The 19157-nt window shown below is 38.3% G+C and overlaps 3 protein-coding genes across 6 annotated transcripts in view; 2 read left to right on the plus strand and 1 right to left on the minus strand.

Annotated features, from left to right (window-relative positions):
- Positions 1-3569, plus strand: part of FAM169A (family with sequence similarity 169, member A) — an 84221-nt gene extending 80652 nt beyond the window's left edge. For both annotated transcript variants that reach the window (XM_011996573.1, XM_011996581.1), the window contains exons 12-13: positions 1792-1995; positions 2931-3569. In XM_011996573.1, the coding sequence (XP_011851963.1) occupies positions 1792-1995; positions 2931-3479 (753 nt within the window). In that variant the 3' untranslated portion in view covers positions 3480-3569. The remainder of the gene's footprint in view (positions 1-1791; positions 1996-2930) is intronic.
- Positions 3570-7081: 3512 nt separating this feature from the next.
- Positions 7082-18234, minus strand: NSA2 (NSA2 ribosome biogenesis homolog (S. cerevisiae)). Its single transcript, XM_011996634.1, has 6 exons — positions 17861-18234; positions 15817-16004; positions 15571-15721; positions 14108-14287; positions 10852-11044; positions 7082-8264 (listed from the first exon to the last, which is right to left on the minus strand). The coding sequence occupies exons 1-6, from the start codon at positions 17861-17863 to the stop codon at positions 8197-8199; spliced, it is 783 nt and encodes a 260-aa protein (XP_011852024.1). The 5' UTR covers positions 17864-18234; the 3' UTR covers positions 7082-8196.
- GFM2 (G elongation factor, mitochondrial 2) overlaps positions 17853-19157 on the plus strand; it is a 48156-nt gene continuing 46851 nt past the window's right edge. For all 3 annotated transcript variants that reach the window (XM_011996613.1, XM_011996606.1, XM_011996622.1), the window contains exon 1: positions 17853-18288. The gene's annotated coding sequence lies outside the window, so the exon portion shown is untranslated. The remainder of the gene's footprint in view (positions 18289-19157) is intronic.

Below are 19157 nucleotides of genomic sequence, written 5' to 3' on the forward strand. Positions count from 1 at the left end.
GCAGTTCTCTGCCTCAGCCTCCCCAGTACCTGGGATTACAGGTGCCCGCCATCACACCCAGCTAATTTTTGTATTTTTAGTAGAGACGGGGTTTCACTATCTTGGCCAGGCTGGTCTTGAACTCCTGACCTCATGATCCACCTGCCTTGGCTTCCAAAGTGCTGGGATTACAGGTGTGAGCCACCACGCCTGTCCTTTTTTTCACTTTTAAAAAGTTAAGATTATATTGTACATACTTCATGGAACCTATTTTATCCAATAAGACATATAGCAGTGCCAGTGACAACTTCCATTTTATTTTATTTTTTTTAACCTGGGTTGATTATCCTCTCTTCCTGAGGTTCTCTGGTCTCCTGACTTCATAACACTACTGCACTTTGGTTTCTTGGTTTTGTTTTTTTTTTTGAGACGGAGTCTCGCTCTGTCTCCTCTGGCTAGAGTGCAGTGGCACGATCTCTCTGGCTCACTGCTACCTCTGCGTCCTGGGTTCAAGCTAATCTTCTGCCTCAGCCTCCCGAATAGCTGGGACTACAGGCGAGTGCCGACACATCTGGCTAATTTTTATATTTTTAGTAGAGATGGAGTTTCACCATATTGGCCAGGCTGGTTTCTTGGTTTTTCTATCTCTGAAGTATTATTTTTATTTTTTGACTCTTCTCATACTTGCTTTTTCCCCCTTATTGTGGACACACTGGAAAAAGTCCTTGATTTTCTGAACTTTGGTTCATGTTTTCTTTTTTGAAAATACATCCAATCTCATGACTTCAACTGTTTTATCTATGGGAATGACCAGTAACTCTAGACTTATCTCTCTCTCCCACTCTGGTCATTTTTATGAACTTTATATTACCTTCTGTGTGCACTCTATTCTGTGTATCATCTAGTATAATAAAATAGATATTATTTTATAGATGATTTTTATTTTAGAACAATTTGCTTTCTTACTATAGAAAAATTAAAATCCCTGATTTCTCTTTTGGAAAAATTTCCTTGATATGCTTTTAGGGGTCCTACACAATGCAGTCAAATCTATTTGTGAACACTTGAGTGCATCAGTTTTATAATTTTAATAATGGTAATAAAATTCCCTTTAAGTATTAGAATGTCAGGATTAGAAATACTTGACATTACATATAAGTTAATCGATAAACTTTGGAAGAATTTTAGAAATTGGAGAGTTCATGTTATCAAATAGCATCTCCATACTTTAATGATATGCAAGGAGCAGGACTGTTCAGAAATGACCCTGGCGTTGACTGAGACTGGGACTCTCTCCTCCCAGCAAGCAGCAGCACCTAAACTGAACTTCCCATTAGACTGTTAGTGCTTCCTATGTCTGGCACAGTAAACTGTAATTTCCCATAGGACCCAAAGATTCCAGATGCTGAACAGCGGGTGTTATGTAAAGAACGGGCATCAAGTCTATACTCTGGTGCCTTTTTCCTGAAAAGGTTCTTCCTATGATTGCCCTATAAGAAGGAAGAACAAGAAGTGGGTAGGGTCTTTTCATTGAATCTCCGACCCACACTGTGTATCCACAGAGCATCCTGGTCCTGCGCTATCTTTCCTTAAGAGCAGTGGGAGTATGGGGTACTCAGGATTATTTTATTTTGCTGATACTGCCTTATGAGTTTCCCTCTTCCCCCAATAAGACTGTTCTTTAACCCATGTTCTATAATGTAAACTTGAGTCTTGGTATAGGATAGGTAGGCACTGAGAAGGGACCCGTCATGCATGACAAATAAGTTAGTTTGTAATCATGTCCTTTTTTCCCCTCTTCTCATGGTGTAGGAATCTGAATTAGAGCCTATGAATGGTGAGATAATGGATGATTCTCTTAAGACCTCACTTATAACAGAAGAGGAAGACTCCACTAGTGAAATTTTAGATGAAGAATTAAAATTGCAGCCTTTTAATTCCAGTGAAGATTCTACAAATCTTGTTCCACTGGTGGTAGAATCTTCAAAACTCTCTGAGGCAGATGCACCAGATAAGGTAAGGGGGCGATGAGCTATTTTTTAATAAAGTATACCAATGTTGGTGACATTAGGCGGGAGGGTGCATGGTATACATATTTGTTTCCACCTTAACATGTACAGTGCTTTAGGAAGATTAACTTTTATAGTAGATTTGGTATTATAAGAAAATGTAATCAGTAATATTCTATAAATTCAAATAATTATAAACATTCATGTCTGATATGTGGTAACAAAATGAGTTTTATTACTTTTAATACTTTGTACTTAGGAAATGCTTAGAAAAATGGATAAAGCATTATTTACCAAATATTTCAGTACCTATATTGGTTATATAGTCTATGACTAAAACAGTAATTTATATTTGTGTTAATTAGGCAGACAGATTAAGTTAGTGGGGGAAAAAATCCTGGAGTATTTTAAAAGAAATTTAATTTTGTTACTTTTGAATATTACAGTTTATGGCTAAAAAACTGTTGTATGGGATTATTTATTAGTGTCTCACCTAAGTAAAAGAATAAAACGTCCATTGCCCTACTTACCTAATGAAACCGTAGTCAAACTTAAGTGTGGTGGCACAGTGAAGTCCCAAGGTATTTTTGGTTCTGGCTCCAGTAACACCAGGAAACTAAAAAAACTGAGTTGGTTCATGATTTTGAAGAATCTTCATATGAAGTTTAATGTGTCTTAATTACAAAATAATTATTTCATTATATCCTCAAAGAACTTAGTGTATTAAAATTACCATGTGACACAATTTTGAAGAAATTGAGTTGTATTCAGAATATATACACCTTTAGCAGAACAGAAATTCAAAAAAATACATGATTTTGAGTAATGAATACTGAATTGTTTAAATTGTAGTTCAGTGTCATTGCATATTAGAGTCTGAGAAGAATTTATTTTTAGAACTGTATTACAAGTTTATTTATTGACTAGGTTTTTAATTTTCAGACCCCACGTATACCTGACTCAGAAATGTTGATGGATGAAGGCACATCTGATGTAAAGGGGCACACAGAAGAGAAACTGTCCCTACTTCCAAGAAAGAAAGCACACTTTGGGAGTTCAGATAATGTTGCTACTATGTCACATGAAGAACGATCTGATGGTGGTTTTCCAAACTCTGTGATAGCTGAATTTTCTGAAGAACCAGTCTCTGAGAACTTATCTCCCAATACTACTTCCTCATTGGAAGACCAGGGTGAGGAGGGGGTATCTGAGCCCCAGGAAACATCTACTGCTCTTCCTCAGAGTTCTTTGATAGAGGTTGAACTTGAAGATGTGCCATTTTCACAGAATGCAGGACAGAAGAACCAGTCAGAGGAGCAGTCTGAAGCATCTTCTGAGCAACTGGATCAGTTTACACAATCGGCAGAAAAAGCTGTTGATAGCAGCTCAGAGGAAATAGAAGTGGAAGTGCCTGTGGTAGACAGGCGGAATTTAAGAAGAAAGGCCAAAGGGCATAAAGGACCTGCTAAGAAGAAAGCTAAGCTGACCTGAAGGAAGAAGAAAAGTGGATGATAAACCCTCTTCTTTGTAACATAATTGTTTTTAAAATATGGTAATTAATAAACAGCATGGGGCACAGGACAAAAATTTCCAAAATTTCAATTTGAACTTATTTACTATGCAGTTTTTCGCTTCCCTTTAGAACGTAGAATTCACCATTCTTTTTAATTATTCAGGCTATTTTTGGTAAATGCAATTTTTTATTTTTATTAACCATGTTTCAATTTTGGAAACCAGATCATATTATATTTTCTTTATCAGGTGGTACATCTGACCATTATTTCAAAAATATAATTAAAAAACTGAAAGTAGTAGGATTTCCATTACTTACAAGGATCACAGAAATCTTTTATACTAAGGGTTTTAATAGTAAAACTTGGTGAGGGTTCTAGAAGTTTTAAATTTCAAAACCCAATCACCAATTTTTTAAAATGTAGGCATACCTAAACAAAAGTGTCAATAAATTAGAATAAATATAACTTCAAGTAAACGAGAGCACAAAAACAGAAACAAACTTACGGTCAAATGTTCATGAAGATATTTTGGTTTTGGCCTCTTAATCCTAGATATAATGCGTTTTTTTCCTTTGACTTCACTATGGAAAGGTACACATAAAATCTGTTTCTGATTCATTCTATCATCTGATGTTAACAGTACTGTCAGGGATTTAACTGTGGCATGTAGGGACTAATTATTTAAAATTTCATTTGAAGTATTAGTTTGCTATAATTTTTTGTCTGCATATGTGCAGATGCCTAGAAGTTTAGACTTCACTTTCACCTTTAATCAGGTAAAAATCACAACTACAATTTAGAGACATAGTTTAATTTGGACTTCTGGTCCTGATCAGACAGATAAATTAAGCTGGAGATTTTACTTTTATCCCAACCCAGTTAACATCTATATTTCAGAAGTGTGAGGCTCCTTCCTAAGGCATCTCCTTAAATCTTGCCACCTCCCTAATTCTACTACAGTCTTATTTCTATTCCCCCACAGCTTTCATCACTTCTCTAACTCATGGAGTGATTCTCCAATCAACAGATCCTCCTGCCTGCCGGCTTATGCTCTTGATGTCCATTTTTGGGTAGGTTTGGAGGTGCACTCCACAATGTTAGACCTATATGGCATGGGTAAAACTGCCTTGGGGAACTATGGTTACAAGGGCTTCAATCAAATTGGAAGAGGCTTCAGTCATCCTTTGATTTGTACTGTGAGTACTGGTTGCAAGCTGGCCTGTTAAGTGTATATTGTGTTGCCATAGCAAAGGCCTAGGAAAATTTGAAGAAAAAAACCCTGAACTGTTAATTTTTGTAATTTATTTAAAAATGAACAAAATGGTTATTAGAATCCAAAGAAAATCTAAAAACAGTTCTACTCTTTGGAAATATTATGTGTACTCAAGTTTGCACTTAAGTTGGAGAATGTTTTGAGACCATTTAGATTGTTTTAAAAATAGCTTGATCTTGATCCTTACGCAAAAGAAACATTACGATTTGTATCATTATTTGAGATAGCTAAGGATTGATGTTGAAAGTTTATTCAGTCTATAGGAAAGCTGATGTCATGTCAATAAATTTTGTTTGGGGATGTTGGTATTTTCGATCTAATTAGTTAAAATCTTTTAGACAAAATAGTAAACCCTCTTATTTGTGTTAGATTTTGAACACCTGTATTATCCTATATTTTCTTTAATTATTAGTCAGAGGTAAGCCAGATTATGTCATACTAAATGAAAATTAAAGTGCTTTGGCCATTTATTTTCTCAACAAATCTAATACTAAGTTAAAAAAAAAAGTATGACTACCATTAGTTAATCTACCATTTATGCTGTTTTATACATTTTATGAGAAACTTCTGTCAACATCACAAAGGGAAATACTCTTAAGATTCAGTAAATGCTTAACCTTTACATTTTTCATTTCTTAGATTTGAAAACAACACTTTTAGATATTTTATTTTTACTTGGGTTTGTTTAAACTACTTTCTTTTTAAATTATTTTAAACATGGAACGCTTCATGAATTTGTGTGTCATCCTTGCACAGGGGCCATGCTAATTTTCCCTGTATTCCAATTTTAGTATATGTGCTGCTGAAGTGAGCACTAAAAGACTTTCTTTAGGCAAGTGTAGTTTTTTAAAGATTGAGCTCACTGGCTCAACTCCTGATGTGTGAATATAGTTGAGTTTACAAAAAATGTTTAATCATATATGACCACTGGGGGCTAACAGTATAAACTTGTTAAACTTGTTTGGGTTAAATAGTAAGTGAATTCTAAGCAATTTCTAAGGTTTTTGTTTAGCACACAAGAACACTTCTGTTACAGATGATCTCTGACATAAAATGTTATTTTGGGATTTATAGATTATAAAAGGAAAAATTAGATCACTTGGAAAAACCTAACTCATGTTCAGTAACTTGAGTATAGAATTTATACCACAGTTTATCTTCAATAAGGAACCTACATGAACTTAATCAGTTATCTGTAGTTTTTGCAAGGCATTAGAAAAAATTTCACAATTACAGGGGACTGAAAATGTGATTTCAACCAGCTAGTTGTTGAATGTCCAGTCACATTACACATAGTCCTTTGTGAACTTGTTTGTGAAGGAAGTTCACTTTTTGTGTACATACGTGTATATTTCCTTGTGTAATATAAAGCAGATGGTTATTAGCAGTATTTTAGTTCTTTCAAGTTATAAATTATTCAATTGCTAGACATCACAGAAATTAGTATATTTAAGAATTTATTATAAAGCTCCTCTACAACTTTTAAAGGTGAGAGGGTCTATTATGATTTTTTATAAAATCAAACAGCATGATTTAGAACGTCGGTCTTCTACTTAAAATGTGTCTATATTCATGGTATTTCCATTCAGTGTAGATGGTAAGGAAAACATCTAGTCATTAAAGATTTACTTTTAGCAGACTCCAGAACACTACTTACAATGGGGTTTCAGTGACTAGAAATCTTGAAGGTTTATGATTGCATCAAATTGAGCCTGTACTAATATCTAAATATCTGCTCTTATGTTCTGCTTTATCCCTTGGGATTACCTTCTAAGGTTTGGTCACACCAGCAAACTGAAACAGATCTTAATGTAAATAAAGAATTTATACTAGTATTACTCATCTGTGTTACAGTATTTTGGAAAACGTTTCAGGTGTCATCTAGTCTTTCATGGGTGTGTTTAGTTACAAGTGTTATGCTTATGTTTTCATACTTAATATCAAGCTTTCTTTGTATCTTACAAGATAGTAATTTTGGTTCTAAAAAAACAAGCAAACTTCATTTTTGTAGTATCCAGAAATTACCTGGAGTCAGTATTTTTATTCGCCTTGTAGAACTTGTGATCCACACATCACCCATTTATATTAGTGGCAAAATTATCTGCTAAAATCTAACTGTAAGAAAGGCTTACCTTCTGTCATCAAGTGATTGTATCACCCTGGATTGCCATTTCCAAGGAACTAGCCTTTCTTTTCCTAAGTGTCTGTATGTGTTCTAAAACTTCTAGTATATTTATAGAACTTAGAAAAAAATGTTACATTATTCAGAGTAGCAAGTCTTACTGGAATATTTATATTTGTTTTCCTTTTTTTTTTTTTTTTTAAGTTTAAAAGTAGTAATTAAACCTATATTTTGTGATTGTTTCCTGGTCTGTGTTTTGAAATTCTTTTCCTTCTGTTTTCCTCATGAAGATGTTTCAGATACTGAACTTGTTTAGACATTGAATGACTTTGTTAAAGGCACAATCAATCACATTGGTTGTACTCTGAAGACAGACTTCTTAAAAAAAAAAATAAACAATTTAAAACAATGTGGTGATTATAGATTAATGTAATATACTGCCACCCTTAAAGCCACAACATATAACAGATCACAAAAGTGCTTTCACCAGGTTACAACCCTAAAACCTTACCTTCTTACATCATCTAAGTAACTGCAAATAAATTTCTCCTCAGGGAATCAGTGCAGTCTTCTTTTTCCTTTTAAAACTTAGCTGGAGTTACTTAAACTAATTCTTAATACCATTCTGAAAATATAAATATACTGTTTAGAATACAGAAAATGCTAAGAAAATACAAATACTTTAGTATTTTTTTTTTCATTTTCATGAAATTCAAGTAGAAAGTAGTGCCAAGTACATATTATTACACATGGTAAATGAAATGAAAATGTTTAGAATGTAATTCACTAGACCTTTTGCTGTACTGGATTTCACAGGTGAAAAGATTTCTCTAAGAGTTTTGAACTTTTAGTGTCTTCTCACATACTTTTAGTGTAAACACTGTAAACTTAACATCTGTATTAATGCTACCTTTTTTAGGATTAATGATTAATGAGGCAGAAGATACTTCAGTTAAATTCTCAGACACATAATTGTGTATTAACCTTTCTGAAAGGCATTTTCAACGAACACTGTGGTGTTTTCAGGAAATTACCGAATACCCACGCACAAATGCAGATATTGATGAGGTAGGGTATTTGTATATTTGCTTTTTTTCAATCATTCAATTTTATGAACATGGGGTCTAGGCAGACTTCAAAATAAAGACCATTTATAAAACAGGACCATTTTAATGTTTACAATTTAATAAATCTTCATTGCAGACAGGTATGGCTGTTTGGTAGTATTCAGAAATATCACAGTAATGGCAGTTTTCTCAATTGGTGTGTAGTCCTCGATAATTATATATGAAATTGCTGTCAAACCAGTAAGACTGCATTTATACATCCATCATTTTCAGGATTGTTGGTAACCTGGGCATATTTTCCTAAGGAAAACAAAACCAAAAAAGGGAAAAGGGAGGGTTGTTACCTAATAAAAATTAATTTTAAAGAATATAACTTTTGCCCTTTTTTTTTTCCCCGTCTTAATACAGGGTTTCACTCTTATTCCCCAGGTTGCAGTGCGGTGGTGTGATCTCGGCTCACTGCAACCTTTGCCTCCTGGGCTCAAGCGATTCTCCTGACTCAGCCTTCTGAGTAGCTGGGACCACAGGCACACGCTACTGCCTGGCTAATTTTTTTGTTTTTGTATTTTGTAGAGATGGGGTTTTGCCATGTTGCCCAGGCTGGTCGCGAACTCCGGAGCTCAAATGATCTGCCTGCCTTGGCCTCCCAAAGTGCTGTGATTATAGGCGTGAGCCACTGTGCCCAACCATGCCTAAAATATTACTAATTACCACTTTTAATAAGTAAGAAATGAACCGTAAAGGATAAATGAGATTTTACAAAATTCAATCATTTAAGAACTTGAGTTCTGAATACAATTTTCATATAAATAGTGTTTTTGCAAATAATGGTCAGCTCCATGTTATTAGTACATTGCATTAACAGGCTTTTGTGGATTGACCTGAGCATTGTCACTTTTTCACATAATTATTCCCGCAAATTGTATCAAGTTTTAAATGAGTTTCAAGTCAAGGTAACAACGTATCTTAAAACTGAGGTCAGCTGACATGAAGTATAAGCCAATCACTGAAGAAGTTGTAGTGTGTATTCTTCCCTTTCAAAGAAGTTGGATCTGGTAGTTGGATCTGGTACTAAAGGTAGAAAACTAAGCAAATGAGGGCGTTTAAAATTAGTGCATGACACGTTTCTGTTTTATTACTGATCTATTGTGATTACACGTTTGTTGTATGCCTCCCTTCCTCTGCTCATGGTTAACTTATTCTATTTTTTTACATTTTTTTTTTTTTAGTTACAACTTCGAAGGCATCTGCTTCCCTTGTAATAAACAACTTTTATTAAAAAGGATCAAAATATCTTAATTTTACTTATTTTTGAGACGGAGGCTTGCTCTGTCTCCCAGGCCGGAGTGCAGTGGCATGGTCTCAACTCACTGTAAGCTCCAGGTTCAAGTGATTCTCCCGCCTCAGCCTCCCGAGTAGCTGGGATTACAGGCACTCACAACCATGCCTGGCTAATTCTTTTGTATTTTTAGTAGAGACAGGGTTTTGTCATGTTGACGAGGGTGGTCTCCAACTCCAGTCTCAAGTGAACTGCCTGCCTTGGACTCCCCAAGTGCTGGGATTACAGGTGTCAGCCACTGCGCCCGGATAGCAAGGGGGCTTTTTAAAGCCTGGAAGCTTCTACATGATTTCTGGGAGGTCAGGAGAATCCCATTAACAGAATGAACTAAACTGTGTTAAATCAGTTTCAATTATTATTATTATTATTATTATTACTTTTTGAGACAGAGTCTTGCTCTGTCATCCAGGCTGGAGTGCAATGGCACGACTGCAGCTCACTGCAACCTCGGCCTCCCAGGTTCAAGCAATTCTCCTGCCTCAGCCACCCAAGCAGCTGGGATTACAGGCATGGGCCACCACACCTGGCTAATTTTTGTATTTTTAGTAGAGATGGGGTTTCACCATGCTGGCCAGGCTGGTCTTGAACTCCTGGCCGCAGATGATCTGTCTGCTTCAGCCTCCCAAAGTGCTGGGATTACAGGCTGAACCACCACTCCTGGCAGTTTCAATTAGTTATCAGTTTACCTGCGTGGGACAGATAGTTCTATTTCTTTAAATTTAATAGGTATTTTCTCTTAATGTTAGCATGTAAATGTAAGAAGTATTTCCATAATATTTGTAAACTTATGGCAAAAGAAATTTTTTCTTACAGAAAACATCTTAAGTCATTGGCTAATACTTCATGTCAGCTGACCTCGCTTTTAAAATATGTTTGATATATGCCTCCCTTCCTCTGCTCATGGTTAATTCATTCTATTTTCTTAAAATATTTCTTCGTTATAACTTTGCATCTGCTTCCCTTATAATAAATAATTTTTATTAAAAAGGTTAAAAAAAATTTTTTTTTGAGATGGAGTCTTGCTGTATTTCCCAGTCTGGAGTGCAGTGGCACAATCTCAGCTCATTACAAACTCCGCCTCCTGAGTTCAAGTGATTCTCCTGCCTCAGCCTCCCAATGGCGGAGATTACAGGTGCTCGCCATCACACCCGGCCAATTTTTTTGTATTTTTAGTAGAGACAGGTTTTGCCATGTTGTCCAGGCTGGTTTCAAACTCCTGACCTTAGGTGATCCACCCCCTTCAGCCTCCCAAAGTGATGGGATTACAGGCGTGAGCTGTTGCGCCTGGCCAAAAAGGATCAAAATAAATCTAACAGAATGTATTACACCTTATGTAACTAAAACCAGTAAGCTAAATTTTAAAACAATTGTATTTACTACTTTTTCTATAAAGTATTTTTTACTAAAGATTTACATCTGATTTACATTGTTTTAACTTAGCTCTACTGCATTAAAAAATTTTGCTGTGTATTTTAATACATCAACTTGAAGAGTATTTCTATTAGTACTGCAGAACAGCAACAGCCCTATATTCAAAAATTCACTTACCCCAAATAACTTTGCCTCCTTGCGTCACAAGGCCCAATTCGCTCACATTTACCTCAATGACAGTACCTTTGGTAATAACACCCAAAGTTGTATACAGTGGGGATGAGGGATTCTTCTTTACGCCAAGTATCGGTAGGCAAAAGGTGGCTTTCAGTTCAGGATGTGTTACATGGGCTTTCTTGAAACGCAAGCCCTGGTAAGTCAAACACAACATAAGAATGTTCACGTCCAAAATGTTAACAGTGATGAGTAGTGTTGTTTTTGCTTATCTTTTTCAACCATCTCCAAAAAACTATGGTTGCATAATGTCATCTTAAAGCAGCTAACAAAATATGTTCTACAGAGTAAAAACCTGATGGTTACAGTATAAATACGTGGGGCAAACACCCACACATATATTTAAGAATTTTTTTCTTTTTTTTTTTTTGAGACAGGGTCTTGACCAGTTGCCCAGGCCAGAGTGCAGTGGCATGACTTGGCTCGCTGCATCCTGGGCTTCTTGGGCTCAAGACATCCTCCCACCTCAGGCTCCTGAGTAGCTGGGGCTAGAGGCACGCACCACTATGCCTAGCTAATTTTTGCGTTTTTTTTTTTTGTAGAGATGGGGTTTCGCCATGTTGCCTGCTGGTCTTGAACTCCTGGGCTCTCAACCTATCCACCCACCTCAGCCTCCCGAAGTGCTGGGATTCCAGGCCACCACAGCTAGCCTCCGAAAAGTTTTTTTTTGCCCTGAAACAGCTACCTAGCAACATCCTCAGATTTTTACTGTCTAGTCATCGACAGTTAGACTTACTAAGGACTTGATATATACCAGGCCACTATGCTAGCTCACAACTGGCTCACTTAAACACAATAACCTCACAACAAACACATCCCTCTCTCTCCTGTTTTTGAATGATGTAACAAGGAGCAGCAGGTTAAATGACTTGTTTCCAGATTAAATGGTGAGTGGTAAACAGAATCAAACCTAAATATCGTGATTCCAAGTCTTTATATACTTCAGCTACCTTCCATGATGAAAAAAGGAGTGGATTGTTAGCTTTCTTTAGGTTGATGGTAATATGAGACTGGAGAAGGCCCAGAGAGGTCTTTGTTACAGAAACTGGTTATGGAATCACCCAGTCACCTAATAGGGTCTTTTAGGGTGTAGTACTTCAAACATCACAACATTTTGCAGTCTTGATTTCTGCGTGTATGGGGATGGGGAGAAAACAACACTGAATCAGTTTCTTAGTAACAGATTCATTAATGAAGCTCTTAAGAAACTGACACCATTCAGGATGCCATCTGATTAATTCACAATGACAAATCTGTGAAACTACAGAAAACCTAGAGTAGCCTGACTTGTATATTCTCTCCCTGTAGAACTGGTAAGGCTACCAAAATATATTCAGAATATGAATATGAAACCAAAACAAGTCGATTCCATGATATAATCCAGAGGTGGGCAAACACTTTGTGTAAAGAACCCAAAAGGTAAACATTTTAGGCTTTGCCAGGCCATATGGCCTCTGTTACAACTGTTCAATTCTGGGGGTGGGGGTTATGCAATATGTAAATGAACAGGCATGGCTGTGTTCCATTAAAACTTTATTTACAGAAACAGGCTGTTTGCCAATATTTTAATCTATTAAAAATTACTCAGGTTGGCCGGGCGCGGTGGCTCATGCCTGTAATCCCCGCACTTTGGGAGGCTGAGGCAGGCAGATCACAGAGATAGAGACCATCTTGGCTAACATAGTGAAACCCCATCTCTACTAAAAATACAAAAAAATTAGCCAGGCATGGTGGCGGGCGCCTGTAGTCAGTCCCAGCTACTGCAGAGGCAGGAGAATGGCGAGAACCCGGGAGGCGGAGCTTGCAGTGAGCTGAGATCTCGCCACTGCACTCCAGCCTGGGCGACAGAAGGAGACTCCGTCTCAAAAACAAAAACAAAAAAAAATAGGTTGAACACTAGGATTTGGGCATGTTGCAACTTTCTTCTCTCTGATACTTTGTTTTGTTGAGGCTGTGTATCTAACTGGGAGAATAGTTCAGTCTCTTTGAAGGGATTTTGCAAAAATACATCTTCAATTATGTTTCTCCCCAGGGGTGGGGAAGTTTGGGGTCATATTACTATTGCTGCCTTCAACAGAAATTAAGCTATATTAAATTATCTTCCTTTTTTCAAAGATTTTCTTTTCTTTTTTTTTTTGAGAGTCTTGCTCTGTCCCCCAGGCTGGAGTGCAGTGGTGTGATCTCTGCTCACTGCAAGCTCTGCCTCCTAGGTTCATGCCATTCTCCTGCCTCAACCTCCCAGGTAGCTGGGACTACAGGCGCCCACCACCATGCCCGGCTAATTTTTTTGTATTTTTTTTTTCATTAGAGACGGGATTTCAGTGTTAGCCAGGATGGTCTTGATCTCCTGACCTCGTGATCTGCCTGCCTCAGCTTCCCAAAGTGCTGGGATTACAGGCGTGAACCACCGCGCCTGGCTTTTCAATGCTTTTCAAGAGCATTTGGATACTTTCCTTACCAAACTGAAACTGACTCTTACAAAACAGTCCTAGTCAAATTTTCGAACTGTTGTCAAAGACAAGAAGTGTTTTGAGACCTAGACAATATCAGGCATATAGCAGATCACTAGTTGAATGACGAAAATATGAAGACAATGAAGATTCTAATATGTCATGTTTAAAAGTCAGAATTTACTGACAATGTCTTATGACACTTTTTTCAAATCTCTTACGAAGCTGAAAAAAAAAAAAAATATATATATATATATATTTATTTTTTTTTTTTGAGATGGATTTTTGCTCTTCTTGCCCAGGCTGGAGTGCAATGGTGTGATCTCGGCTCACTGCAACCTCTGCCTCCCAGGTTCAAGTAATTCTCCTGCCTCAGCCTCCCTAGTAGCTGGGATTACAGGCGCCCGCCACCACACCCAGATTACTTTTTGTATTTTTTAGTAGAGATACAGTTTCACTATGTTGGCCAGGCTGGTCTTGAACTCCTAACTTCAGGTGATTCACCCACCTCAGCCTCCCAAAGGGCTGGGATTCCAGGTGTGAGCCACCGCACCTGGCTAAAGATTCTTAACTAGTGGAAAAAGTACTAAATAACTTCTATCACTAACTTAAAATAACAAAAATAGCATAAAAATATCTTCCAATCTGTTCCACATCAATTTTAAGAATTTCAGGAAATTATAACGTTCTTTATCCGATTTAACAAAGTGAACTAATATTTCAGTCATTACACTCTTCCAAGGACTTACCATTGGCCTGATAAATCTTTCATATTTAGGTGGTTTTCTTGTAAAGCCATCTCCAACAAAGCACACTTTAGTAACCATCCTCTTCCATGCTTTCTTCTTTCTCTTTCCTGTTCGAACAACTTTTAATACTTCTGTTTCTCCCTGGGCACGTACTTTAGGCAGAGGGACTTCCCATTTTCCCTAAAAATATGCCACAGTTAAAAGTTTACATTGTTATTAAAGGACAATGAGAATAAGTCAAGTATGTTTTAGTTGTACAAAGCAGTAGATCTATTTTTTTTTGCTTAACCATCATTGGCTCAACTGTTATTCTAGAGTTCTGTATTGTCTCCTCATAAGCTGCAAATTAAACAGAACAAGTTTATATTATCATGGGTACATTAAATAAATGGTTGACTTAAGCTAAAAATCTTATTGCTGTGTTATGGGTGAGAAAATACCACCTGTAATGTGGTGGTAATTTTTTTTTTTTTTAGTTTATTTTTTTTTTATTTTTTGAGACGAAGTCTCGCTCTGTTGCTCAGGCTGGAGTGCAGTGGTGCGATCTTGGCTCACTGCAACCTCTGCCTCCTGGGTACGAGCAATTCTCCTGTCTTACCCTCCCGAGTAGCTGGGACTACAGATACACACCACCACACCCAGCTAATTTTTGTATTTTTAGTAGAAGTGGGGTTTCACCATATGGTCAGGCTGGTCTTGAACTCCTGACCTCAGGTGATCCACCTGCCTCGGCTTCCCAAAGTGCTGGGATTACAGGCGTGAGCCACTGTGCCCAGTCGATGGTGACTTCTATAAGCAGTGTATGTGTTTACTAATGTTTAATAGCATAACATTGGACGAGTGTTTCCACCTCTTGTCTCTGTATTTCTTCCTGAAACGGATTTGTAGATTACATTAATAGTAAGACAAAGTCCTCACCAGATGTTTTATGCCTCCCTTGAGTGCAAATTCTATGAAAAAAACTGAAGTAGTGTAAGGCAGTAGAAAGAATTCTTTAAATATAGATACAGCATATTCTTTTATCTGGATTTCTGCTAATCTATTCACAGGTGTTTTAAAAAGCCACATTTTTTGTGATAACTCAAGGAGTTTTCCACCATTCTGCTTTTGAACCAATTTTGGCACTACAGGACAGCACAAATAAGAAGCATTTGTATTTTTCTTTATGACTGCATAGCACTGTGGGTTTTCAAACAGGAAGACAAATATTGAATTTGAAATTCACTCCTTATCAGCTTTTTAATTTCATATGGCATTCTAATAATTTTTTTAAAACTTAAATTTTAGAACCTTATGATGGGAAAGCAAGTTTTTTTAATTACTAAATTTACAAAGACCTCAACATCTAAATAATGGGAATAGCTGTACTTCATGTTTGAAATTAAACCAAGAAACAAGAACCTCAAATTTGAATTTAAGTAATTCTCCTAAACAAAACAAAGACTTCAATTGTTATTGCTTACCGCCTTCTCTTTTCGTTTCTGTTTAATCATATTGGAAAGTACTTTAGCTCGAGATTGTCCCTCTCTGTCCAGCAGATAGGCAGGTACTGCTCCCTGTGGAGTCTTTTCATCATTCTTTTGTTTGGTGTTTCTCTTTTCATGCATCTTGATACTACCAAGAAGGAAAAAAGATTCAAAATTACCTGTTTTAATAATGATGACTCAAAAGATGTTAACTTGTTATGACAAATAAATGAGACCACTTACGTCTTTTTCATTTGTATTTTTTCAGCATGGCGCTGTTTATGGTAAAGCTTAGCCTTCAGACCAATCATTTTCTTTGCCTTCTTTGAACGTTCATGAGCCTCTCGACTTTCCTTCTTTCTCTTTTTCTCATGGTAATCCAAACGGTATCCATAGCGTTTGCGGTGTAATTCAATATATTCGTTCTGTGGCTATAATGATGCAAGAAATGTTATTTTAGTTTTTAAAAGTACTGACAATTATTCTAAAATGCTTGCTTTTACACAGCATAAAGACCCTGTTTCATCCAAATGTTCACTTACTTGAATGATTATTGCACCATTAAGTCTATTCACATGATGTAAGTTAAATTTTGATCTTGAAGGGTATGAGGCATCAGGGCTTACATTTGTAATAATCTCAGTAGGGAATGTTCCAAAATCTACTGGACCACAAAAGGGATGAACTGATTACAGTATCTTTTTTCCTTGATATAATTTGCTTTTTAAATAACATCTTCATTTCACATTAAAAAAATTTAAGTTAGTTTTATTGAAGCATAATTTACACACAGTAAAACCTGTTCTTTTTAGGCATACAGTTCTAAGTTTTTTTTTCCCCCTTTTCTTTTTTGAGACAGAGTCTCGCTCTGTCACCCAGGCTGGAGTGCAGTGGTGTGATCTCTGCTCACTGCAAGCCCCGCCTCTCGGGTTCAAGCCATTCTCCAGCCTCAGCCTCCGGAGCAGCTGGGACTACAGGCGCGCCCGCCACCGCGCCAGGCTAATTTTTTGTATTTTTAGTGGAGATGGGGTTTCACAGTGGTCTCGATCTCCTGACCTCGTAATCCGCCCGCCTCAGCCTCCCAAAGTGCTGGGATTACAGGCGTGAGCCACCGCGCAGTTCTACGTTTTTACTAACTACACAGTTCGGTAACCACCACAATCAAAATAGAGAATTTCCATTTCCCCTTAAAATTCCCTATGTCACTTTGAAGTCAATCCTCTTTTCCAGCCCTCAATTTGATACCTATCCCTAGTTTTGCCTTTCCCAGAAAGAAACAGGGATCAACAGTAGTACATGGCCTTTTGAATCTGGTTTGGGATTCACCCAATTTGTTGCAGGTATAGGTACTTCAATTCTGTTTATTGTTGAGTAGTATGCTATTGTATGGATATACTACTGTTTACCCACTGACCAGTTAATAGGTATCTGGGTTGTTCCCAGTTTTGGGTGATTACGAATAAATCTGCAATAAACTGCATGCAAGTCTTCATGTGGACATGTGTTTACTGCCAGACCGTTTTCCAAAGTGCATTATTTTTCATTTCACCAGCAATGTATGGGATGCTTTTTGCATTTTAGACACGTTTTATTTTAAACACGAGACCAGGCGTGTCTATTCGTATTTTTAAGGCTGCAAAAATAAAAATGATACAAAGTCAAGTCCAGCACAGAGAACAGTGTTAAGTAACAAATAGCAAGGCGTGCTGCTACCAACTGCTATCATATAAACTTTGCAGCAATCACATGAAGGGTGTATGGAATGCCACTTCGCAAAGAAACGCAAGATGATAGAGACGTAACAGAAAGAGCAAGGATCTGGCAGTTAGATCTGGGCCGTTAAGTCCGGCTTCGCAATTCATTAGCTGTCTGGTCTTCGGCAAGGACCCCTTCATTTTGACGCATTCAGTTTCCTTAACAGTAAAATGAAAGGGGTGGGATTAACATCTAAGATTGTACAAGGCACAACCATATTCCCATTAGGCTCTGGTGCTGATAACCACGCTTGTGGTGAAATCAGTAATTTTTAGGACTCTTAGCGGTGGAGCAAAAAGAAAAAGAGTAAAATCTTGCTCCAAAGCTTGTGTTCTGGCAAATACCCTCTGTGTCTCGAATGTGAAGTTGTTTTCACTCCTCAGAGCGCACCCCACGGAGTCCACCATCCTTTTCCCTTAGCAGTTTTCATTTCCGCCTACCACTGCTCACCCCCTGCCCCAGTGCCCCAGAGCCCTCAGGTCCCACTAACTCAAACGCTGTATGTCGCGGGCGTCCGACGCATCCTCCTTACCATGGTGACGGCCGCAGGGCCGCCAGGAGCAGCCCCTGGGCTACGAAAACGCTCTCAATTTTCGGGGCTCAAAGACCCACAAGCCCACGCCACGCAGGCCGGGACAGGAAAGGGTCGCCCTTTAAAACGGCCGAGTGAAGAGCAAGAACCACGCAGCGGTTCCGAGCCTCCGTTTTCCGCTTTTAGGCTAAGAGGACGGAAGTTGCTGGCAGACGACATTTGGCCGGTACACCGCCGGAAGTGTGGAGGTGTGGCTGCTTGAGGCGGCAGAGCGGAAAAATCGTAGCTTCATTTCGTTTAGGTACAAGGCCGTTTGTCTGGGCTGGTGTGGAGACTTGAGGCCTTTGCAGACTTTGGCGCGGCTCGCGCCTCCTGCTTCAACAGCCCAGCGGTGACGAGCTGGCCTGCGGCACGCGGCCTAATACCAGGTGAGTACTGCTCCGAGCTGTGAGACATTGCACGCCTGTGACCCTGTCCAGCGCTGGGTATTGCTGACCTTCCAGGCTGCGACAGACACAGCCAGCCACGGAGGAGGACAACAAGGCCTCCGGACTCCCCTCGGTGTTCGCTCAATATGGAAGTTTTTCTCTATCATTCGGTGAGGGGGACTCATCTTTGTTCCGGTCACACTGTAATGTGTGCACGATTGTGAAGAATGCTGAAGAATGAAAACTTAGTGTACAGAAAAATAGAACTACTGGGCCTTTGCAACTGTTAGAAAAGACGAAGATAACATTCTGTTTTTTTGGAGGTACAGGACTGATTCCAGAAATTTCTGAGGCGTTTTGGTGCACCGCATCAAATGCTAAGTGAGTGGACTTGTATTTAGTGGCCCCCTAGAGGCCAAGAAGTAATTCACTACAAGAAAAAGTATGTCTGCTTGAATACACTGCCAATTTTACCCTTTTACTGCACAGTTGCAGAAGTTCCTTTAATTACTTCACAGCTTGTAACGTGATTCAGTTGATGAACAAAAAGAACTGTACCAAAAGAATACTTTCATTAATTCTTAGTGCTTGGATTTGAGGCAGTATTTTGTTTTTGTGGGTTTTTTTGAGACGGCATCTCGCCCAGTCGCCCAGGCTGAAGTGCAGGGGCGCGAGCTCTGCTCACCGCAGCCTCGACCTCCCGGGATCAAGCGATCCTCCGAGTTCAGCCTCAAAAGTAGCGAATTACAGGCTCGCGCCACCACGCCTGGCTAATTTTTGTATTTTTTGTAGAGACGAAGTTTCACTATGTTGCCCAGGCTGGTCTCGAACTCCTGGGTACAAGCTATCCACCCGCCTCGGCCTCCGAA

The sequence above is a fragment of the Mandrillus leucophaeus genome, unplaced genomic scaffold (genome assembly GCF_000951045.1).
Source record: "Mandrillus leucophaeus isolate KB7577 unplaced genomic scaffold, Mleu.le_1.0 Scaffold114, whole genome shotgun sequence".
In the NCBI taxonomy this organism is placed as follows: Eukaryota; Metazoa; Chordata; class Mammalia; order Primates; family Cercopithecidae; genus Mandrillus; species Mandrillus leucophaeus.

Bases quoted from the DNA above. Each gene is read 5' to 3' on its own strand.
- NSA2 (XM_011996634.1), bottom strand. The intron at 11,045-14,107 runs GTAAGTCCTTGG...TTGACTTACCAG, and splicing joins AAAGATTTATCAGGCCAATG to GGCTTGCGTTTCAAGAAAGC. The intron at 8,265-10,851 runs GTAAGTGAATTT...TGTTTTCCTTAG, and splicing joins AGGAGGCAAAGTTATTTGGG to GAAAATATGCCCAGGTTACC.